The sequence below is a fragment of the Sorex fumeus genome, unplaced genomic scaffold (genome assembly GCF_029834395.1).
Source record: "Sorex fumeus unplaced genomic scaffold, SorFum_2.1 ptg000037l, whole genome shotgun sequence".
NCBI lineage: Eukaryota > Metazoa > Chordata > Mammalia > Eulipotyphla > Soricidae > Sorex > Sorex fumeus.
Window position 1 is genome coordinate 78,280,162 of NW_026606094.1, and position 24,516 is coordinate 78,304,677.

The 24,516-nt window shown below is 55.7% G+C and overlaps 1 protein-coding gene across 1 annotated transcript in view; it reads left to right on the top strand.

Annotated features, from left to right (window-relative positions):
• Positions 1-18,672, top strand: part of EEPD1 (endonuclease/exonuclease/phosphatase family domain containing 1) — a 97,623-nt gene extending 78,951 nt beyond the window's left edge. The window contains exons 3-7 of the mRNA XM_056118402.1: positions 11,319-11,429; positions 12,828-12,968; positions 13,524-13,662; positions 17,243-17,437; positions 18,400-18,672. Coding sequence (XP_055974377.1) covers positions 11,319-11,429; positions 12,828-12,968; positions 13,524-13,662; positions 17,243-17,437; positions 18,400-18,593 — 780 coding nt within the window. The 3' untranslated portion in view covers positions 18,594-18,672. The remainder of the gene's footprint in view (positions 1-11,318; positions 11,430-12,827; positions 12,969-13,523; positions 13,663-17,242; positions 17,438-18,399) is intronic.
• The last annotated feature ends 5,844 nt before the right edge of the window (positions 18,673-24,516 follow it).

Consider the following 24,516-nt stretch of genomic DNA (forward strand, 5'->3'; position numbering starts at 1 on the left):
CTCCCAAGGCTGAACCAAGAAGACCTGGAATACCTGAACAAACCTATCACCATCAAGGAAATTGAAATGGTAATAAAAAGTCTCCCCAAGCACAAAAGTCCTGGCCCGGATGGATTCACTAGTGAATTCTTCCAAATCTTTAAAGAGGACTTACTCCCAATCCTCTTTAAGCTTTTCCACGAAATTGAAATATCAAAAACACTTCCAAACAGTTTCTACGAAGCAAATATCACACTGATACCAAAAGCAGACAGAGATACCACAAAGAAAGAGAATTACAGGCCGATATCCCTGATGAACACAGATGCAAAGATCCTCAACAAACTACTAGCAAATAGAATCCAACTACTCATCAAAAAGATCATACACCATGACCAAGTTGGATTCATCCCAGGGATGCAAGGATGGTTCAACATTCAGAAATCAATCAACATAATCCATCATATCAACAAAAGAAAAGATAAAAAGCATATGATTATATCAATAGATGCAGAGAAAGCATTTGACAAGATCCAGCATCCCTTTATGATGAAAACCCTAGCCAAAATGGGTATAGAAGGGACCTTCCTCAACATAATTAAAGCCATCTACCACAAGCCTACAGCAAGCATCATCCTCAATGGGGAAAAACTGAGAGCCTTCCCTCTAAGATCAGGGACGAGACAAGGATGCCCACTCTCTCCACTGCTGTTTAATATAGTACTGGAAGTACTTGCAATAGCGATTAGGCAAGAAAAAGATATTAAGGGCATACAGGTAGGAAAGGAAGAAATCAAGCTCTCACTATTCGCAGATGATATGATACTCTACTTAGAGAACCCAATAACCTCCACCAAAAAACTCCTAGAAACAATAGACTCGTATAGTAAAGTTGCAGGCTATAAAATCAATACCCAAAAGTCCATGGCTTTCCTATATGCAAACAGTGAGACAGAAGAAAGCAACATGAAAAAAACAATCCCGTTCACAATTGTTCCCCAGAAAATCAAGTACTTAGGAATCAGCTTAACTAAGGAAGTAAAGGACCTGTCCAAAGAAAACTACAAAACGCTATTTCAGGAAACAAAAGAGGACATGAGGAAATGGAAAGATATCCCCTGCTCATGGGTTGGGAGACTTAACATTGTCAAAATGGCAATACTACCGAAAGCATTGTATAAATTCAATGCAATCCCTATAAGGATAGCCATGACATTCTTCCAAGAAATGGAGCAAACACTCCTGAAATTTATATGGAACAATAAGCCCCCACGAATACCTAAAGCAATTCTTGGGAAAATGAAAATGGGAGGAATCAACCTCCCTAACTTCAAACTCTGCTACAAAGCAGTAATAATTAAAACAGCATGGTACTGGAACAAAGGCAGAACTGCAGACCAGTGGAACAGGGTTGAATACACTGACATCTCCCCTCAATCATATGATCATCTAATCTTTGATAAAGGTGCAAGTAATGTGAAGTGGAGTAAGGAAAGCCTCTTTAATAAATTGTGTTGGCATCACTGGACAGCTACATGCAAAAAAAATGGGCTCAGAACTCTGCCTAACACCATGTACAAAAGTAAGATCAAAATGGATTAAAGACCTCAACATCAGACCAGAAACCATAAGGTACATTGAAGACAAAGTTGGCAAAACCCTCCATGACACTGAAGCTAATGGTATCTTCAAAGATGTCATGTCATTGGCTGAGCAAGTGAAAACAGAGATAGATAAATGGGACTATCTTAAACTAAGAAGCTTCTGCACCTCAAAAGAAACAGTGATCAAAATACAAAGACACTCTACAGAATGGAAAAGGATATTCGCTGAATACACATCTGACAACGGGTTGATATTGAGGATATACAAAATACTGGTTGAACTCCACAAGAAGAAAACATCCAACCCCATCAAAAAATGGGGCAATGAATTGAACAGAAACTTTCTCAAAGAAGAAATCCGAATGGCAAAAAAACACATGAGAAAATGCTCTACATCATTAATCATCAGGGAGATGCAGATCAAAACCACAATGAGATACCATCTCACACCTCAGAGACTGGCCCACATTCAAAAGAACAAAAGCAACCGATGCTGGCACGGATGTGGCAAGAAAGGGACACTCCTTCACTGTTGGTGGGAATGTCGACTGGTTCAGCCCTTCTGGAAAACAGTATGGACGATTCTCAAAAAATTAGAAATTGAGCTCCCATTTGACCCAGCAATACCACTCCTGGGAATATATCCCAGAGAGGCAAAAATGTATAGTCGAAGTGACATCTGCACTTGTTTATTCATTGCAGCACTCTTTACAATAGCCAGAAACTGGAAGAAACCTGAATGGCCAAGAACAGATGACTGGTTAAAGAAACTTTGGTACATCTACACAATGGAGTACTATGTAGTTGTTAGAAAAGATGAAGTCATGAAACTTACATAAAGTGGTACAACATGGAAAGTATCATGCTAAGCGAAATGAGTCAGAAAGAGAGGGATAGACATAGAAAGATTGCATTCATATGGGGGATATAAAGTAACAAAGTATGAGATTAATACCCAAGAATAGCTGAGATCAGCACCAGTAGGATTACTCCATAGCTTAGAGGCCAGCCGGGCATTCTAGGGGAAAGGGCAGCTCAGATAGAGAAGGGAGCACCAAATAAAGGGTGTATGGAGGATCCTCCCAGGACGGGAGATGCATGTCGAAAGTAGACTATGGACTGAACATGTTTGCCACTCAATGCCTCTTTTGCAGACCACAACACCCAAAAGAAGAGAGAGAACACAAGGGATTGCTGTGCCACAGAGGCAGGGTGGGATGGGGGGGATGGGGGTGGGGGAGATATTATCCATGGTGGTGGAAAATGGGCACTGGTGGAGGGATGGGTATTTGACCATTGTATAATCGAAACCCAAGCACAAAAAATTGTAAATCTACAACTCTACCTCATGGTGTTTCACTAATTATATATATATATATATATATATATATATATATATATATATACTAAAGTCATTAAATGACCTCTCTGTTGCTTTTCTGCCAGCGACTTAGCTTGTAAACAGCCATCCCAAGATTTATTTAGCTCCACAGAAGCCCATTTCAGTCACAGCTGGAGTGCCCAAAAGCAAGATCCTCAGCATTTCCAAGCTGAAGGGGCTTAACAGTGACTAAGTAAAGGGTTTGCCTGAGCCTCCACATTGCACAGTTCCCGAGGGAGCAGTATGCACCCCCTCTCCTTAGTTACTGGTTCCAGATCATTACCTTCCTCCAGACTAGCTGCTCCTTCCCCCTTTCCCTCCGCCTGGGTACAGCCTCAGCCGAAATTGATCATCCCTTCAGTTTGCTAACACACAAGCCTTGTGCTCTGCACTGAGTTGGCTGTGGTGTAATGTACTTTTAGCATCTTTCAGGATGTGGCAGGGACATTTCCTTATGTTGTTTTGGTGCTTGGTTAGGACCATGCCATCCGTATTTTTCAATGAATATATGGGATATGTTTGTGTCCACATATATGTATTTCTTTCGGGGGGGGTGGTGTTGATCCATTTAATTGTCATTTAAAGTGTGGTTTGAAAGCAAATAGAACGCAGAGCGAAACTGCTCTCTGATCTCTGAGTTTGGTTCCTTTTGGCCCTGGTGTAGGGTGTAATCAGCGGGGCCTTTCCAGAGCACTCCTTGGATCTGTTTGCGAAGATGCTTTGTGGGGAGCAGTTGGGGGGAGGAATCTGGGGTATCATGGAACCATCGGATAGACGTAGATTCTATAGGACCCGACCTGGCCCCTTGCCTTTCAGACACTTCACCCCTGTAAGCCCCGTGCACCTCGTTTCTCCAGTCAGGAGCCTTGGTGTGGCCTGGGCCCTGTGGAGCGAGTGACATGCTGGAGGTGTTGGCCTGGGCTGAGCATCTCGGGCCTGAGTGCTTGGGAATGAAGAACTGCCCTGTAGACAGATGGAAGCATCCGCGCCTCCTCCCTCACACCACAGGCCCACTGGTGGCCTTGCACACGAGCCTTCCCAAGTTCCTTTGTGCCTGGTTCCCTGAAGGTTGCAGACAGCAGGACACATGTGTGAGAGGAGCACCAGGCAGGGGGCAATCAAGGCAAGTAGAGGAGGGTTGGGGGCGTCTCACATCTCTCTAAGTCTCTCCCAGCAGTGGACTTGGGTCAGGACACTGCCGGGGACACACTGGTCTGTCCACTGCCACCGCCCTGTCCTGCTCACAGCTGGAAGTGGCCGGGCCACCAGTGGATGTCTCTCCCTCCTGCCTCTGCAGCCACGTCTCTGTGGTCTGCTCTGCGGCCATAGACTTGAAGACCAGGGACGTGGCCTCATGCAAATTTAAAATGGAAAAGGCCAGAGTCAGCCATGCTCCCCTCAGCTTTCTGAAGAACCCCTGGGAGAGTCGGCAGCACCCTCCCCACAAGCCCCAGAGAAGAGCTGTAAGGAGAAGGGCAGCCCCGGCATTTCCCTGAGGGTCCGAAAGTATGAGTTCTGTTTCAATCTGGGTGACTGGGCCCTTCAGTTACCCCAGGACTCAGTTCTGCGCGGGAACTTCTGAACTCTGCAGCTGGTGGGCTGGAGCGGAACCCACTGAGAAGGGAACCCCAAGGGCTGCAGACGGGACAGGGTGACAGTCCCGAACTGGCACGGACTTTGTTCTCTCCTGAGTTGTTTTCTTACATTTTAAGTAGCTAATATTCTTGCCTACCCAGGCATGTTTTTCTTTTTCGTTCTTGTTTTTTGTTTTCTTTTGTTTTTGAGTCATACCCTTTGGTGCGCAGGAATCACTCCTGGCAGGGCTTTGGGACCATATGGGGTGCTGGGGATCGAATTCCCATCAGCGGTGTGCAAGGTGAGTGCCCTGCCCGCTCTGCTATTGCTCGGCCCCAGGTGTGTTTTCCTTCTCTCTTCTGTTTCTTTCTGCCACACATCTGAAACCTCAGAGGTGAAAAAATGCTGACTGGGACCTTTGTGATGTGTAGGGCCTTTGCGATGCATTTAGCTAACCTGGGTTCAATCCTTGGAATCCCATGATCCCCTGAGCCCTGCCAGGAGTTATTCCTGAGTGCAGAGCCAGGAGTAAGCCCCAGTCATTACCAGGTGTGGTCCAGAAACAAAACAAAACAGAATGTTCTGGCTAATAAATTATACTGATCAGGATGGCTGGTTGGGATTTAGCTGTGCTGTTCCCATCTATTTTATCTTACTCATTTGGAGGTGGGGGGGTGTCTGTCTACCTGAAGACCTCAGCGAGGGAAGGAGACTAAGAGAGAATTGCATGTGGATAACTCAGCCTGGTCTGTCCAGGAACTGTTGGTCAATGGGTATCCATCCCAGTGCCTGTACAGAGACAGGGAGGCACTCCTGGTGGCTGTCAGGGCACCCCATCAGCAGGAGACTGCTAAGGAAGTCGCCCCATCAATCTTCTGTTTGCTCCTGTCTGCAAGACGTCGAACCCTCCATCTGTGTGGGAAGGTGGAGCTGGGGAAATCACGCGGCCCTGCTCTGATGGGCTCCCTGAGTCCTCTGCAGCTCCCGCCCTCTCCTAAAGAGAGTTCCCTGCACCCTCACAATCATCTGGCTATCCGCAGACGTGCTTCCATTCCCAACGACTGTTCCAACCACTGCTCACAGCTCAGTGCCCCATCGGGCTGGGGGTGCTGTGTGCCTGGACACTGGCTGGGTTGAGCGGCAGAGTCTGTATTTCAACAATTTCTGGGCTCCGTTCTTGTCTCCTGTCTGGGTACTCAGGGCAGCTCTTGCCCAGAATAGCACCTGGTTGTTGAGTAGCAAGAGAGGTCCCTTTGCTCCTCGTGAAACTTCAGACTCATTAACCTATTGGCATAAAATGTATATACTACAGAATTAATGTTCAGATCATCGATCCTTCAACTAGCACCCACATTTCCTTGTATTGATACTTTTATTATTAAAACCTAGACATGTGTGGGACTGGAGTGATAGCACAGAGGTAGGGCATTCACCTTGCAAGCGGCCAACATGGCTGACCCGAGTTCGGTTCCTCCGCCCCTGTTGGAGAGCCTGGCAAGCTACCAAGAGTATCTTGCCCGCTTGGCAAAGCCTAGCAAACTACCCGTGACGTATTTGATATGCCAAACACAGTAACTGTCACAATGGAGATGTTACTGGGCCCGCTCGAGCAAATCAATGAACAACGGGAGGACAGTGACAGTGACAGACATATGTGAAAATCATTATAGAATGAACATCTAGTAAGAATTTGTAGGGTCCACTCTAAAGTGGCCCATTCCGTGACTTTAGTACATTCTCAGTAAGGAGCAACCATCAACTCCTGGTCCCAAAACTCTTCCTCATCCAAAAACACAGGACTGCCCTCTCTCCTGCCCCCAGCTTGCTTTCTGCCTCTATGAATTCGCGTCTTCCGATGTTTCCTGGGTTGGCGGAAATCATGCAGTTGGCGGCCTTTTGCGGTGACTTTTCCACTCGGAGTGTTTTCCTGTGTGGCCCACAGCTGCTGACACACCCCATCCTCGTGTTCATGCTCCAGTGGACAGTTGGGCCGCCCCGCCCTCCAGGAAGGCTGTCCGACAGCCGAGCCCCACTCTCCACTGTATGGGGTCTGTGCGGGGAAGTGTCTGAGCATGCGCAGATCCCCAGGTACCCACCCGCCCGAGCAGGGAGAGCAGTGTTCCCCTCCCACGTGCCCGAGCCCACTGGCCTGTCCGAGGTCTTTGAAGCCCAGTTCCCCACTTTACTGCTGATGACCAGTCGGTCCTTCTCTCTCTTGCCCAGCCTGTGCTCAGCACCGTGGCCCCAAGGCCTGTCCACAGCCCACAGCTGTCCTTTGTGCCCTGTGGATGTGGAACAAACCCCTCTGGGCCCCAAGCCCTGCGTGCCAGCCTGACTTTCCCTGAGCCATCTCCTGTCTGGGCCCCACAAGCACCACATTTGCTCCAACCACAGGCCCTTTTCACCTGCTGTTTCTATGGCCTGGGATGTTCTCCAGCCTCTTTGCCCAATTAACTCCTTTTGTCCTCTTTGTCTGCTGAATTCATCACCTCTTTGGAGAACTCCCCCCTACTACCCCAGTCCCTTCTCCCTGCCATCGATGTCACCAGCCCTGCTACCCTCTCCTGCAGCACGCAGTGGAGCTGCACGTCAATGTGTCCCTTCGACAGAGCCAGGAGCACGTGGACCTGGAGCTTCCCCGGTGCCACTGCCGCCCTGGCCTGGCCAGGTCCCGGATTCCCCGCTACTCCGTCTCCTCTCCCGGAGAGTCAGGTCGGGGCAGGCCAGGGTGAGGAAGAGGTGGGTGCATGGTCGCTGCCTGCACCAGTCCTCTCTCATGCAGACCTCAGGCCTGCCGTGTTTCCAGAGACTGTAGTGTCCACCCCTCATCCCTCACCCTGGACCGTGTGGGGAGCCAGCACAGCCCAGAGCTGCTCCGAGCCCTGCACAGCTGATGCCGGGGAGTCTGCTCAGGGTTGGGTCTTACAGGCTGGGAATTGGACACTAGACCTCTCACAGGTCCTTCTTGAGCCCCATCTGTGGCCCCTGCTTGTTGATTATATGAATTATTTGGCAGGGAGGGCAGGGTTTAGTCACACCCAGCAGTACTTAGGGTCACTCTGGCTCTGCACTCAGGGATCACTCCTGGCAGTGCTTGGGGCACCATACGGGATGCCAGGGACTGAACCCGGGCCAGCCATGTGCAAGGCAAGCGCCTCTCAGCTGTAGTTTCACTCCAGCCGCTCATTATTATGGTTTTCTACAGAGTCTGCCTGCAGACGAGCTGTGGGGAGCCAAGGGGCGAGCCCCACCCCCTGACAGTCAGGGTGGGCTGCCCGTGCTTCGGGGCCTTGCAGGACAGACTCCACTGAGCCTCACCAAGGCCAGGCAGGGACTGTCACTCTGGATCCCTCTCCTGCTCTCTGGCCCATCTCCCCAGAGGCTGCTGACCCTGTCAGCCACCCCTCCCCACCTGCCCTGTCCCTCCCCATCTGTCCTGTCCTGGTCCCTCCCCACCACTCCTGCCCCTCCCCCTCCCTTCCCCCCTCCCTGCAGTGCCTGCTTCTGGCACTGCCTGGCTGCAGTGTGTCCCCTCTCTGCTCCCACGCCCAGCCCTGCCCATGCCTCAGTTGTGTGACTTAGGAATCTCACTGCCCCGGTGGACGCTTGGGGCTGGGTCCCATGTGTCCATGAATACCTGTGCTCGGGGTCCCCCAATACCCAGTCCATGGGGTTGACTCGTCTCCAGCCCGTCCTTCCAGGTGAGGAAACTGAGGCATGGGATGGTGGCCCTATACCCAAGTCCTGGCGCCCGTCAGTGGGGTCAAGGTTTGGGTTGTGGCGTGACTGGGCCCCAGTGGGTGTGCGCATGTCCCAGAAGACCCTCCACTGCCTGTCTGTCCTCTAAGCTGGCGAGTCACTTTTATTATGAGCTGATTATGTCTCTGGTATGTGGGCGAGGCAGAGAATCTGGGAACCAACTGTTCTAAGGAAAACAATTTTCAGATGGTTCCCATCAAGGCTGGGGAGCTTTTGTCTCCCTGCGAGATGTCTGGGAGAGCAGAGTTCAGAGGCAGGACAGGTGGTCTGCCCCAGGCCTGCCCAGCCACAGTGGGCACAGGAGCTGCACCATCTCACTGAAGCTGCGTTTGGGCCCGGCCTTCCCACTGGCCTCCGCGGGCCATCCCCCTTCACCGCCTGGGAATATGCTGTCCTTGGGCCGTGGGCACACACTGTGGGGGCATCTGTGTGCCCCTGGGGCCTATGGAGGTATGGGTCTGGGTGGACTATACATGTTTTCCGGCCTTGCTGGTGGATCTTGTGCTCCTTGCCTTGACCATAGCTGCCGCCCGAGCTGGCTTTTATACCCACACGTGCTCGCTGCCCGAGACGCAGAGGGAGACGCCGGGTTTTCTGCTGACTGACCTCACTCCTGGGGATGCAGAGAGGCACCAGGCAGGATGAGGCCCAGCAGTGAGAGAGGCACGAGCTGGAGGCCTGAGCCTAGGAGGAGGCTGTCACAGGTGGCGGAGAGGACAGGTCAGGGAAGGGACCCCTGTGATGATGCTAGTGAGAAGTGGTCACTGCAGACCTGGACTGGGTGCTGGGTGGAGGGAAAGTAACGTGCATTTAGCCCTACTTGTAGTGACTCTTGTAAACCACAGTGCCTGAGGGGCAGGAAGGAAAAGATAAAGAAAAAAAAAAGCCTAAAGGCAGACTGGGGAGTAGGGAGGGAACAAGGGTGGAGAGAAGTGGACACTGGTGAAAAGACCCATGATGGAAAATGTATGCCTGAAACTCAACCGTGAATCACTTTGTAATTCTTCGTGATTAAATGTTAAAACAAGGCAAACACTCCTCCCCAGAAATTTGGACCCTTCAATGTCTGTAGAGGGCTGGAGCAATAGTACAGCGGGTAGGGCGGTTGCCTTGCACATGGCCAACCCGGGTTCGATTCCTCCGCCCCTCTTGGAGAGCCCGGCAAGCTACCGAGAGTATCCCATCTGCACGGCAGAGCCTGACAAGCTACCCATGATGTATTCGATATGCCAAGCACAGTAACAACAAGTCTCACAATGGAGACGTTACTGGTGCCTGCTCAAGCAAATTAATGAACAATGGGAGGACAGCGCTACAGTGCTACAAGGTCCGTGGATGCCATCTCCCAGCTGACAGAGTGAGGTGCTGTGCCAGTGTTAACGTGCAGCCCTGATGACCCAGAACCGCAGCCCGAGGCCTTCTCCCAGAACAGGGACCGTCATCTGAAAAGGCCATATCAGAACCATCCTCAGCAGCAAACATGGCACATGGGTGGGGCCTGCAGTAGCTGAGGGAACCCATTAGGGCCCCACAGATGAGGCTGAGAGGAAAGGGGGTGTGCGTGGGTTTGGGGGATCTCACTCCTGGGTAGAGAGGGGCCTGAGATGTGTAAGACTAAAGGCCGACAGGCCCTAATCATGGAAACGGTACCAATGAACATGATGGAACCCAGAGAGCAGAGGGCGTCCTGGGAGGTGCCCACTGCCTCCCATCAGCCCTCCTGCTGAGGGTGGACAGGCCCCCGGACCAGACTGGACATCTGCAGTCACTCGGCTCTGTGCATTCAGAGACTCCCAGCCCCGGGTCTCTGGGGGTTAGTGTAAGGGAAACGCGTTAAAAACTCTCCTCCGTCCTGTGATGCCACCTGGAACCTGGGTCCACACCACAGGCAGGGGCCAGACCCGGCCTCAAGCGTCATCGGGTCGGGAAGCCTGGGAGTCTGTTGGGCTGTTTTCCCTCTTGAAGGAAGTTTTCTTTGGTTGTTTGTTTGGGGGCTACCCCTGACAGTGCTCAGAGCTGACTCCTGACCCTGTGCTCAAGGATCACCACATAGGGTGCTGGGAATCAAACCAGACTGGCCACACGCAAGGAAAGAACCATCCCTGCCCCAGCTGACAAGCCCGTGTTCCTTACAGGCCTTCGCAGTGGACACTACATGGCTCCCGTGGCCACCAGGACCCTGCCATCTTATCCAGGGCAGTGTGATTGTGCCCGTGCTCTTGTGGGCTTATGCACGGTCACTGAGTGACCACAGACTGGACACGAGGCATGAGGCCGCCTCTGGGAGGGGAAGACCCAGCACAGCACCCAGCCCAGGCACTGTGGAATGTGCCCCGTGCGGTAGCCCCAGAGACCGTCCAAGGGTGGCAGGGGGAGGCCCATGAGGCCTAGCACTGAGGCTCTTGCTGAAAGGGCTTTTCACAGACGCCTTCCTGGGTACAGGGGGAGACTTGGGGCTCCACAAAGGACATAGTGATGCTGTGGGCACAGACAAGCCGCCTCAGGACTTCGAGATACTGCCTCGGGGCGCTTTCCAGGGGGCTTCTGGTTCTGACAACCCACTGACTCTGCTGCAGAGTTCATCCGCGTGAACAGAGGCCTCCGTGATAACCTGGGTGTACCCAACAGTGCTCTGGAGTCACACCTGACAATGCTCAGGAGCAGTCACACCTGATAGTACTCAGGAGTCATACCCAACAGTGCTTGGGAGACACATCTGACAGTTCTTAGGAGTCACACCCAATAGTGCTCAGGAGTCACACCTGACAGGCCTTGGACTCATCCCCAACAGTGCTCTGGAGCCCTGCAGTACCAGCCAGTGAGCCCCCCACCACTAGCCCTTGGTTTTCTCTTAATGTGTGATGCTCGTTTAGTGCCTGGGTCTTCTCCCACGCTGATTTGGGGGTCATGGGGGTGCAGACAAGGCTGGCGAGTCCTGATCCAGCCGCTTTCCAGCTCTCAGAGGTGCCAGGACCAGCCTGAAGGGGCCGCACACCCACTGACTCTCCTTCCGTCTCCAGTTCTGTGCAGAGCTGAACCAGCCCATCCTGCCCAACATCCGCAAGTGGAAGGGCCCGCGGGGTAGCTGGAAGGCCGTGGTAGCCGAGACACCGTCCTGCCAGCTGCAGAAGGTGGGTGCTTGCCCCCGCTCCCATCTGTGCCTCATTCTGGTCCCTGTCCGTGGGTGTTCTGTGGGGACCACACCCTGGCGCAGAGGCTTAGCGTGTCAGTGTGCAGGAGAAATCCTGCCCTTGGTCCCATTCCCAGAGCCCCAGAGAGCCCTGCAGAGTCAGTCCCTGTCGCATTCGCAGGACTAGACCCAGAGTCCCTTCGAACAGCTTCAGGTGCTGGGACAGGTCACTCAGGCACCTGCAGCTGTGGCTTCCTATATTTTCCCTGTTTGGGTGCCCTGTTCTGCCCCCATGGCAGAGTAGACCCCTGACGACTTACCATGCTGAAGCAGCCTCACTGCATCATTTTTCAGAAAATTCAGACGTTGCGTTTTTATGTCTGTTATGCCTCTGGGAGTATAGAGGCATCTGTGAGCTGGCCTGAGCTGAGGGCTTCTCCTGCACCCATGCCAGCTGCCAGTGTTCGAGGCCCTAAGTGGCACCCCGCTCCCTTCCGCTGCTGCAAGTTTCCGGGAGTGTGACTCCCACAGGGCCCCATCAGCTGGATTGAGATGAAGGCAAAGTGAGCATGTCCCCTGCCCCCACTGTCAGGGGCCTGCCCCTCAGCCCTCAGGCAGCACTGTGTGATGCCCTTCTCCCCACCCTCCCTCCCTCCTGTCTCTCTGTGTGTGTCTATATCTGTGTCTGTGTATCTCTGTATATCTCTATGTGCCTCTGTGTGTCTGTGGTGTGTGTGTCTGTGTGTGTGATGTGTGTCCGTGTGTCCATGTATCTGTGTGTCTGTGTGTTGTGTGTGCCTGTGTGTGGTGTGTGTCCGTGTGTCTGTGTATCTGTCTGTGTTGTGTATGTGTGCGGTATGTCTGTGTGCGTGTGTGTGTGTGTGTGTGTGTGTGTGTGTGTGTGTGTGTGTGTGTAGTGTCAGACCTGAGGCTTCCTGGGGAATCATGAGATATGGGGTTCAAACCCGGGCCCCCCTGCATGCACAAATGCAGCCTATGCTCCCTTGCCCCGCAGCCCTTCCTGCTGACCGGGTGCAGCTCCATGAGGCCCCAGGGACCATCGGGCGGGGCGTCATGCAGTGCTCATTCATTCCACATTGGCTGCCCAGCTGGCCCAGCCTGCTCCTTGGGCGCCTGGCCCCTCCCTCAGGGCACCTCAGCTGTCCGGGTGACCAGACTGGACATCCAGCTCTGGGCCCGCCAATGCACCCAGCACACAGTGCCTGTTTGCAAGGAGAGCCAGCTTCCCACCGCTGTCAGCTCTGAGCCTCAGTTTCCCCAGTCCAGTCTCCTGCAAGACATGTCTGTAAGCTGCACCCCCCAGGGCCCCCACCCAGCTCAGAGCCCGGGCCAGCGGAGGGGCCCATCGCTGTCCCTCGCTGACGCCCTCGCTCCGCAGGGGGGTGCCTTCTCCTTCTCAGGATTCCTGTGGGACGCTGCGGCCGGGGTGGAGCTGCGGGACGCCGCCCTGCAGGAGAGCTCGCCAGGCAACGGGCACGGGCGTGCCGAGGGCTGCAGCCCCTACCTGGCCCGCTTCAAGGTACTGCCCGCTACCTGTCCTTCCCCGCCCCCACCGCTGCGCCCCGGATGGGCCCCTGGAGGGTGGCTGGTGGGGGGCACCTGCCTCAGTGACCAGCTCCCACGGGCATCTGCTCCTGGCCTGCCCTGACCGAGGCTCAGGCGTGACCATCCCCCAACGCGCTCCAGGGACCCGATGTTGCAGGGCTGGGGACGCCCCTGACGGTCCCCGGGTCCCACAGAGCTCCCTGGGGGACGCCCCTGAGGTTCCTCGGGTCCACGGCAGCTCGCTCGCCGCTCCGGGGTCCCGTGGCCCCTCTCTCGGTGCTCAGCCCTGCGGCGGCCCGCGGGAGTCCCAGGGCAGGGAGACGGCGGGTCAGGCGGCCCGGCCGTGTGCAGGGGACAGCCGGGGCTGCCTCGCGCCCTCCTGCCGCCGGGTGCCCGCGCAGCCCCGTCCCCAGGTCTGCCCGCTCCCGCCCTGGCCACCGGCCGCGCCCACCGCACCCACGGAGGGGCAGGACACGCTGACGCCGGGCCAGCCGGGACACGCCTGACCCTCTGCTTGCTGCCGAGCCAGGTGGGGAGCAACGACGTGACGCTGGTGAACCTGCACCTGCTGGCCCCCGCCTCCGCGGGCAGCGACAACCCGGGCAGGAGCCACAGCGAGGGCGCCCGCCTGGCGAGCCTCGCGCAGGCTTTGCAGGAGACGCTGAAAGGTGAGACCCACGGCGCCCCCTGCCGGCGGCCGCGCACCGTCCCGGTGTCTCTCAGGGCCGGGCCCACCGCGCCTCCTGGTGGCGGCCGTGCACCGTCCCCTCCCCTGCTGGCGGCGGCCACATACCGTCCTGGTGTCTCTCAGGGCCCGGCCCACAGCACCTCTCGTCCAGTGCCTGTCCCCGGGGTCAGCCCTCCCACTCCGAGCTGTGTGTATGCACAGCACATCACAGCTCTCTAGGCAACAGCTGTGCCTCTGGGAGCGTAGCATGAGCGCTCTGACAGGAGCCCGGGGGTCTTGCCACCTCTGATGGGGAGCAGAGCTGACCCGCCGTGAGAGCTGCAGCAGCTCAGGGCCTGCTGCGGCTGCGGGAGCCACTTCCGCAGGGAACAGAAGTCGGCCGGGCCTGGAGAGCTCCCGGGAGGGCAGGCTGCAGCCCCTGAAGCCACAGCAGCCCCACCCTGGGTGACTCTGCAGGGACCCCAGGCTCTGGCAGGGCTCCGAAGAGGAGCCCACGTGGTGAGTTGACTTGGCAGAGCCCGGAGACCCCGAGTGAGCACTGAGTCCCGGACTCCGCAGGGCAGTGACGTTGGCACCCTCTCTGCACACGGGCTTCTCCATTCAGTTTTTCGGCACTGACTCTGGGTGAGGCTGCAGGCGCTGGGGTTCTCCTCCATATTCTGAGCTCTGGATCAGTATTCTTGAGCTTTCCAAGCCTTTTTCCTTGTTAAACCACAGCCTGTACATCTCAAAAGATTTTGTGTTATAGCAAAAAATGCATAATGTAAATTTTCCAATATCCCATTTTAAACGTGCAGCTCATAGTTTTGTTTGCATTAACATTGTTGTTTTATTCCCGTCATTCGTCTTCAGAGCATTTTTCTCATCCCAAACTGTAAACTTTTGCCAGCCCCCCATCCTCCCCCGCTCCTGCCCTTGCAGTCACCATTCTGTGTTCTGCCTCTGCAGACTTGGCCATTCTAGAACATTCTAAAACATAAGCCTCGTATAGGTGGAATCACCCTTGTCCTTCTGTCTGGCTTATGTCACTTACATTATGCTTCATGGTTCACATCATAAAATATGTCAGAATTTCTTTCCTTTTAAGGGAAAATGCTATTTCATTATGTTTACACACAGAGAGGGACCATCCATTTTGTGCATCCATTCATCAGACTGAGAGACACTTCTTTTGTCTCCCTCTTTCAGCTCTTGTGAGTAATGCTGCTGTACCAGCTGATTTCTTTGTTTTCTAAAAAAAATTTTTTTGAATCACCATGAGATACACAGTTCTTACAGAGTTGCTCATGTGTTCAGTCAGCCCGCTGATTTCTTAAAGCAGGGCTTGCTACAACCAACATTTCATTACATGAACATACTTCAGGGTTTAAAACAGTCGCGGGGTGCTTATGTAGAGCGCTCCTTCCCAGAGCGGCTGGATGGAAACATTTGCCCTCGGTCTCTGGCTGCTGGACAGGAAGACATCACAGCTTTTAAAGTCTGTGGCCATTTCGATTGTTCTCTTTCTTAGCTTTTCCTGAACATGCAAACAGAAAGGGAAAGTGCCCATTCATAACTTCTTTAATAGCCTTAGCCTTAACAGAACTGTTTTTCTTATCTGATATCCAGGGAGTGGACAGGTTTTGTTCCAGCTGGCGATGATCTCAGCTCAGTTCCACTTTGACCTGTGCAGATATGGACGGTGACTCACACTTGCTGTGTCCCTGCTTAGAACGAATGACCAGTCCAGAGGCCCAGTTCAGCTGGCAGTAGGGTTAGACCAGTTAGCAGGGGTAGATCTGTTCAAGCCACAGGCTTGGTCTGCGTGTGGCCAGGCCTGGCCAGCCCAGGCTCACATGGGCAGGTGGCCTGTGGGTATCTGGGGCCATTTTTCTCCCCCAGGCCTCCAGGGCATGTGTGGGAGGGGAGCTTATCTGGGGAGGGTGAGGCAGAATGCATAGTGCCCTTGGCCTGGGGGATGGGTGTGAGGGCATTTGCAAATCTAAGGATCCATTCTTACAAAAAAAAAATTTACAAATCAGTAACTGGGAAAGCAAGAGTGTGGGTCAGCCCCCAGTAATTAAAGTGACGCCCAGATCCAGGGGCCTGTGTTGCTGGTATCTGGTCTGCGCAGGGGCGGGGCCAGCATGATGCGGGCGGGTAGTGCGGACAGGGCTGGCAGCAGAGAAGCGGTCCTGGGCCCACCTCAGACGCAGCCTCCTGCTACCCATCTGAAGAGTGGCTCCCGAGTGCTGGGACCCTTCCCCAGGGTCCACAGACGGTCGCACGCCCCCAGATATGGGGCTGCCACTCGCATCTCGGGACTCCCCCTCAACTTTGGCAGCTTGTCTCTTTTACAGTTTTGTTTCAGGGGCTGGAGAGATAGTACGGCGGGGAGGGAGCTTGCCTTGCATGTGGCCGATCCGGGTTCAATCTCAGGTACCACACAAGGTCCCTGGAGCCCCTCCAGGAGGAATCTCCGAGCTCAGAGCACTGGGTGTTGCTCAATCCCCCCAACGTTTCTTCTTTTGTATCTCCATCCCCTCCCTCTCATGCTCGCACACCCTTGTCTTCTTATTGTCTTTCGCCCACGCCCTCCTCCTCTGGTCCTGGCATTCTGCTCTCAGGAGCCACTGCTCTCTCTGTCCTGTCCATTCATCACTTTTTATCTTTTGCATGTACCAGAAATCACCCAGCCCCTGCGGCTGACCTCACCTTGCCTAATTCCCTTGTGCTCCTTCCATTCTGCTGCACTTGGAAACATGTTTTTTCTTTTTTTGTAGCTGGCCAGCACTCCATCTTACACCTATACCTCTCTCCAGTGCTCTGCAGCCTTTCAGCCACCGGAATAATGTGTCCTTAGCCTCTTTGCTCCAGACACCACGCTGACAGGCTGTTCTTGCCCGGGTTTCCCATGGCCATGCGGACCCCGCCTCTTCATGCAGCCTTTACAGCTCGACTGGGCGCTGCTTCCTGCCGGGCTGCCCTCTAACCTCCGGTCCCTGTGCTGCTCTTGTGTCTGTGCCCGTCTGTGCCCTGTTGCTCTAGTCTTGTCCAAATCCCAGGCACGCAGCACTGGACAGGCACGCCAGTGAATGTCTGTTGATATTTCAGAAGATACCTGAGCCATACCTTTCTTTCGGTCTTTTCCATTCTAATGCAAACTGAAATGGTGGGTCTAATGTCACCCAGTGTGGGGGTCACCAAGAAGGGCCCCTGAACACACAGTGACCAGAAACAGATTCGGACCCACCTTGTCAGGAGAGATATTACGGCACCTCTGTCCGGGAGGTGCTTGTGGAAGCTCTTCCCCGATTGCATTTCTCAGGAGAAATGGGGTGGCTCGTGGCAAAGCTGCTGTGTGCAGACTGCACCCCTAGAGCTGAACTGCTGTTCCACTCTATACACCCCACCAAAACCCACCTCAAGTCTGGCCCGGTGGGTGACGGGGAACTGAGGGATTAGGGGAACGGGAGCTGGAGGTCCGAGGGGCAGACCTGGTCTCAGGCCCTGCCTCAGTGTACAGACCGTGGCCTCTGCTGCCACATCTCTGAACCCAGTTTTCTTTTCTTCGCTTCCAGGAGAAAAGGATGTGATTGTTCTGGGGGACTTTGGGCAGGGGCCGGACAGCAGCGACCATGACATCCTAAGAAAAGAGAAGTGCCAGCCGCTGGTGCCCGCACACACCTTCACCAACATCAGCACCAAGAACCCACAAGGCTCAAGGTCTCTGGACAACATCTGGATCAGTAAAAGCTTGAAGAAGGTTTTCACAGGTGATGAAGCTCTCCTTGCCCTTTCTCCTGCTCTGCATCTGAGTAGAAGAAGCTGCAGGAGCTGGGGGTTCCCAGCGGTCGGGAGCGATCCTAGGCTCCCTGTGGGCACCCACGGGTGTCCATCCTGTCCATGGGAATTTCTCACTCTCCCCAGAAAGTGGCCACTGTATAGTGGGAAGCGTGGTGGAAATAACTGAAAGACGTTCACAGATCCATAGCACAGGCAATCTGAGATGCTGTGGGCAGGCTGAGAGTGTGTGAGCAGACCTGGACAGGGCTGCAGGCTGCAGAGATGCGTGTCCGGGAGTCACTCAGCAAACACTGCTCCAACCCTGTCCCTTCCAGTGGGGACACGAGGTTTACCCAGCAGAGCAGCCTCGGGGAGCAGCAGTCAGGGGTGAAGGGACACGTCCCTGAGGGCCACTAGCACAGGGACTGTCTTTTCTTCAGCTCTGTCTCACTTGTGCTACCTGAGGGTGCTCAGGGGCCACTCCCAGCTTTTTCTCAGGGGCAGCACCTGGTGGGGAGGTACTTATGTGTTGCCCAGGCTCAAACAAGGGCCCCTTACTTGCATGGTCCACTGCAGCTGAGCTCCCCCTGCCTCCCCTAGGGCCCGGAGCAGACCCCACTCACACTGCCACCTGAGGGGGTACTTTAGACAGGACTCGAGTGTGGGCTAGAGCCATCGAAGGTGGGTACACAGTGGCCCGGCTTCCACCCCCTCCCCTGAGAAGGAGCAGGAGGAAGCCCTGAGCGCTGCCAGGCACATACCCCGTCCTAAATAAATACCTTCTAGAAAGAAGAGACATGAACACGACCACAGACTCGGGGCGGGGTGTGTCCCAGAGAGCCTGCCCGGTCACTCAGAGGGGTGCTTGGAAAGAGGGCAGAGCTCATCGGGCGAGTCAGCTGCAAGGTGACCCCCGTCCACGCCGCTGACCGCTGTCCTCCCCGGCCTGCAGGTCACTGGGCGGTGGTGAGAGAAGGACTCACGAACCCCTGGATCCCCGACAGCTGGTCGTGGGGCGGCGTGGCGTCAGAGCACTGCCCCGTGCTGGCCGAGTTCTACAGCGACAAGGACTGGAGCAGGAAGGAGGGTCCACGCGGCAGCGTCACGGTGGAGCGGCCCGAGGCGCACGGCCGGCAGGAGCGGTGACCACGGGGCAGCGCGGCCCGACCCCGCCGCTGGCCCCTCTGCCTCGGGAAGAGCCGAGGGCTGCAGAGACCCCCGCGCCTGGACGCTGCAGGGCGAGACCGGTGCTTCTGGAACGGTCCCAGCTGGGGTGTCTGGTCTTGTTTGGAGGAAATAAACGGATGCACCTGGCCGGCTGCAGCAGCTGTCGTGGAAGTAGGGGGCGAGGTGCCCAGCGCGGGGCAGATTGTATGGGGGCTCTGCAGAATCTCTTCTGTGTCCCAGCCTGCTTCCTACACGGTCTGTTGTACCAGATTCTGTCAGGACAGTCCCGTGCTCCTGCCGCTGTCACACACACACAGCTGTCGGCCGAGAGCCCGGTCCCATCATTCCAGAAAATCCCATGATGGGGGACCCAGCCTGGGCCAGTGTGTGTGTGTGTGTGTGTGTGTGGTGGGGGTCCTTTGCAGAATGGCCTCTCCCTCGGACCGCAAGGCCACATGCAGCTGCAGAGACCAGACTTGGGAAGGGCCCCTGAGATGCTCCACACATGTTGGACAGAGACCACGTGAGCCACACTGCCTGGTGCCTTTCACTCTCCAGCAGGGCTGGGGGTCAGTCCGCCCTCCATACAGATATCCCCTGTGGCCTGTGTGTGCTAGGGTGGGCAGGCCAGGGTGTGGAGAGGCTCTGAAGGCTGGACTTGGGCACCGACCCCCACCCCGGACAGAGCCCTCCCCTGTGCTCACCTGGGCCGCTGAGCCGATGGACCCTGGGGCCAAGGGAGAGCTTCCCGGCCAGCGTATTCAGCAGCTGATGCCCCTGACCTTCCCACCAAGGCTGCCCTGCTCGCGGGGGGTGGGGGGGTTGCGGGGGGGGGGGGTCAGGCAGAGGGGCGGCCCCTGTTTTCCGGTCACTCTGGGAGGACAGGGGCTTCTGAGGAGACAGCAGGTCTGCACTCCAGGCTGGTGACCCTCCCCTCTCCCTCCAACACTGACCTGTCCTCTCCTGCTGAGCACCCTCTCCCCGATGACCCATCCTCTCCCCACTGACCTGTCATCTCCCCACTGACCTGTTCTCCCCCTACTGACTGTCCCCACACTCCTGACCCGTCCTCTCCTCGCTGGCTTGGCCTGCCCTGTCCGTAGCCCCAGAGCTCACTGTGCTTCTGTTGTCTTCACTGTGTGGACAGTCACAGGCGGTTACTTCACAAATGACCCAGAGGGACCAGAGCCATAGTACAGCAGGTTTGCCTTGCATGAGGTTGACCCAGTTTGATCCCCAGCACAGCACCCCATATGGTCCCTGAGCCGGTCAGGAGTCAGCCCTGAGCACCGCTGGGTGAAGCTCCAGAAAACAGAATGTATGACAGGCAGAGACAGGCTGGGGAGGTCTCAGTTCACGTGGTAGTGAGTCAGACAAAGCGTTTGGGCCAGGCTGGAGCAGCAGGAAGGCGCTTAACTTGCATGTGGCCGACCTGGGTTCTGTCCCCAGGTCAGGGACGGAATACGTTCCCCTGAGCACCACCAGGAGCGATTTCTGAGTGCCAAGAGTCTCAGAGTCAGCCCTGAGCACTTCAAGTGTGACCCCAAAATAAAACCAAAAATCAAAGCCTTTAGGCTGGCCCTTGGCCCAGAGTGTTTCTCTGGCTGCTCCCAACCTGCCTGGCCTCCCAGGCACCCTTGAGAGGCCCTCGGCCTGGGGCAGCCTGGGCCAGATCTTCCAGACCCCACAGCTCACTGAGGTTGAAGAAAGGCCCAGTGCTGGGAAGGGCACGGGCAGGCCAGACATAGGGGTGGGGCAGCGCTGGGGGCTCCCACACATCCTCACACCATTTCTCTCCCTACTGAACATCCACACCTCTTCTCACCCCCATGGGGGCCTAGGAGGGGAGCACCGGGGCCAGCGTGAGGGAACTGTGCTGGTCAGAGCAGCTCTTCCCAGGGGAGGGTGGATCCTGCATTTGGCAGGAACAGAAGCTGAGGCTGGGAGGACAGCATCAGGCCCAGGACTGGAGGCCAGGACCACGCCCGGCCTGCAGGGAGCCTGGCATGGCATGGTCACAGGGAGGTGTTGGCAAAATCGCTTTGGGGGGGGGGTGTCAGCATTCAGGGGTGGGGTCTTTCTGGGGAAAAGCGGCACTTGTGGTGTGCCGGGGAGACCAGTGGAGCCCAAGGCCAAATCCAAGAAAGCAGCAGAGTCTGGGGAACAGAGGCAGGATCGAGAGCAAATGTGCAGGGTCAGACCCAGGGCACACAGCAGCTGCTGGGGGCAAAGTGCAGGAAGCAGGAATGGGGGGTGGGGGGTCAGTAACCATCCTGCCTCTGTTCCCTCGGCCAGTACTGCCGGACAGAGGGTGGGAACAGGGTGGAGAGACCAGGGGCCTGAGAAGGACTCGGGTTCGTGTGGGTACAGGAGAGAGGCCTACCAGCTGCGCCCTGCTGCTCAATGTCCCTGAAGTGCTGATCATTTGACCCAGCTCAGACCTTATGGGCCCAGAGCAGCTTTGACCTCTGACCCCGTTTCCATCCAAGGGTAACTTTGCGGTGTTCAGGAGAGAGGGAAGAGTAGGAGATCCTGGGGTTGACCAGATGACTCATCAGTTCCCATATCGGCTCCTCCCAAAGCCCCCCATACCCCCATGTTTCTGCAGTAGCAGCCTTGGGGGCAGGCCCCAGATTGAAAACTGATGGATGTGTTTGCCTGCCATCATCATTGCCGTCCCAGGTGTCCGAGTTGCACCCCTTCTAGGGAGGACACGACATGAGGCTGCAGGTGGATGGAAGGCTTTGGGGAGGTCCCAAGGACACCTCGTGGCATTGGTTGCAGGATGGCAGGGGGTGTGACACCAAGAAATGACCGTTATCCTGGCTGGGGTGGGGTTGGGGGGCGACATTCCCCAGCCCAGCAGCAGGGGGCACTGTGTGAGCCCACCCTGTGACCATGGACAATGCCTCAAATGCCAGAGCTCAGGGGTGGCAGGAGAGCCCGCAGAGAATCAGGCCTGGCTCTGCATGTGGGCTAACGGTGGAGGGGTGGGGATTGAGGGGGGGGGCTGTGCGTCAGACTGGGGGCCGCAGAGCCAGCCCTTCCCAGCAGTTGTCTACGGGACAATACAGCAGCCAGGAGCCAGGCCAGCATCCATGGCAATTGGTGTGGCGGCGAGGAGCATGGAGGCTGGATTCTCTATGCCGGGCTGCGGGGTTCTCCTGTCAGGGCTACCCACGGGAGGATGAGGGAACAAAGGCCGACAGGGCTAGTGCCAAAGACAGGCCTGGCATTGCCTGCCATGTCCCTCCTCTGGAAACAAGCATAGAGCCAGGACAGCTGACGGCAGCCAGCCCGGGTGGCCAGACCCGGGGCCCTGTGGGCAGGCGCGCTGCAGTGGAAGCAGAGGAGAAGCTGATTGGCCTTCCTGGCCCGGGTACCCCTGCATCCTGAGATTCAGCTGCCCCTTCACTCCTGGGGCGTGAGAGGGGCCCTGGCTCGCATCCCCCAGGCTGGTACTGTGGAAAATGCAGGTGTACAGAAGGGGGCAGCTGGGAGCAGCGGCTTTGTCTCCCAGAGCCCATCACCAGCCTGGATTCTCCTCCTGCAGCCTGGGCAGGAGGGAGATAGCAATGGTGCTGAACTTGTGCTCCACAGAGCAGGCCTCCCTCGGTGCTGGCTTGGGCTTGCTTTGGTGTGACCTTCACCAGCTGAGCACCAGTCCACAGCATCTGCTTCATGCCAGCTGTGTCACCCAGAGGGGGCGCTGGGAGGGCAGCAGGAAGGTCTGGGTCTGCTGCCACTGGCCTGCCACTGAGACCAGCCGCGTGGACAGAGGCTAGGCTCCAGCTGCTCCATGGCCCAGGGCAGGGCTCAGGAAGTTTGTGAGTAAGAGATGCCCCAAAGAGGCACCATGAGACTGGAGGCCGGCAAAGGCCCCTTGGCCAACAGGCACCACCCCTGCTCTGTGCTTCCTGGAGTCTGCAGGCTCGAGGAGGGAAGTTGGGGCACTCCAGGAGGCTTGCAGGGCGCTGCTGGGCAGGATCTCCCTGACCCTGCCTTCTGCCTGCAGCATCATTGCTGATGACCCTGGCAATGGAATGTAGGGCCTGGCCCCTGGGAGCTTTCTGGCACACAGCTTTGAACCCTAACACAGACCCGCAGGGCCGTGCCCATGCCCACCCAGACAGACCACAGGGCCGTGTCTGTGCCCATCCAAACAGATCCTCAGGGCCATTTTCGTGCCCACCTGGACCGAAACCTGCGTCCTGAGATTCCTGCTCTGACAAATATGGGTGTGGAGGGCCTTGGCTGGCCCTTGGACCCTGGCAGGAAGCGCTGCAGGAACAGTATGGAGAGGACATGGAGGCGGCACCTAGAGAAAAGTGGCCGTTTCTTTGAGTTGGAGTTCAGCTTTCACTACGAGAGGGACTAGGTGTGGGGAAAGAGTAAACTGTGAGGACTCTGGCTGGAGGGTCCCATGGCCACTGTGCATGGCCCTCCCCTGTGGCCCATTCATCTGCGGGTGGCCTACCTGAAAGAACACAGAGCGAGGAAATTTCACACAGGTCTGCAGCTCAGATACCAGTGTCTGCCTGCGTCTGGACCGGAATGCATGCCCTGAGCCCGGGTTCTCTGGCCTCTGCGCAGACCCAAAATCCATCACCAACCTTCCAGTCTCAGACCCAAGGACCTGCTCAGCCCCTGTTCACTCAAGGCAGTCTCCTAATAGCCTTCTCTCAGACGCTCTTGGTTGCTGCCCTGGCAGATCCAACCAACCAAAAACTGTTTCACCAGATGCAAGGCCCTGTTCAATGCTGATGTGAAATAAATTCCTTTTATTTATTGGATTGGGGGCCACACCTGACTGTGCTAGGGCTTTCTCCTGGCTCTGCACTCAGGGGGCTCTGCACTCTGACAGACTTGGGGGACCGTATGGGATGCCAGGAATATCCAGGTGAGCCACATGCAAGGTGAGTGCTCTACCTGCTGTACTATTGCTCCAGCCCCAGAGTAAATTCTTAGTACAGATACAATAAGCAACAAGTTCTGGGGATGTTTCTGAACTTTTGAGTTCTTTTCTGCACACAATTCTTCACCGTTTCCTTATCCAAGTCGAAATGACCAGGAGCAATTGCAAGTCGTATCGTTGGTCTTTGACTCCTTGTGGAATCAGACACCTGTGAATGGGCTGGTATGGCCAGGTCCCAGGTTGGTGCTGAGACAAAAGGTGATGGACTTGGCTGTGCACCAGGAAGTGACTGGGTGGGACAGGTAGACCGTTCACAGGACACTTCCATATGGACCCTGATTCTCCTCATCATCGTGCTCATGGACTCAAAGCCTAGAATGACCCCTGAGAGAGCAGTTACACGCCTGTCCCTAAACACCTGAAATGTTTGCCTAATGACCCTGAGAGTCCCAGTTTAGGGGAGGCCTATTTTCCAGGGAGTGGGAGCAGAGGACAGAGGTCACCATGTAATTTCCAGGGTTTTATTTGCCAACAGCCAAGAAGCTTAAAGGATTGGAAGGCTGCCTGTGTCCAGGTTTCTTGGGTCTGAGATAAGAGACCTGAAGGTCCCCCAGAACTCTTGTGTGTCCAAGCAAGATGGGGCTTGAGATCAGAGATGAAGAATTTACCATCTCTCCCTGGGGTCCAAAAACAGTGGACAAGCAGTGGCAAGCCAACTTGGGGCCACTCTTGGCTGCAGAACTGAGGCCTCTTTGGCTGCAGGATCTGGTCTTTTTCTTCACTGGCTCCTTCTCTTCACTTCTCTTAAAGAAACACAAAGGCCACAGAGATAGTACAGTGAGTTTTGCCTTTGTTTTATAAGCAGCCAACCCGAGTTCGATCCCCACCATCCCGTATGGCGCCCTTAGCCACACCAGGAGTGATTCCTGAGCATAGAGCTAGGAGTAACCCCTGAGCATCACTGGGTGTGACTCACCCGCCCAAAAA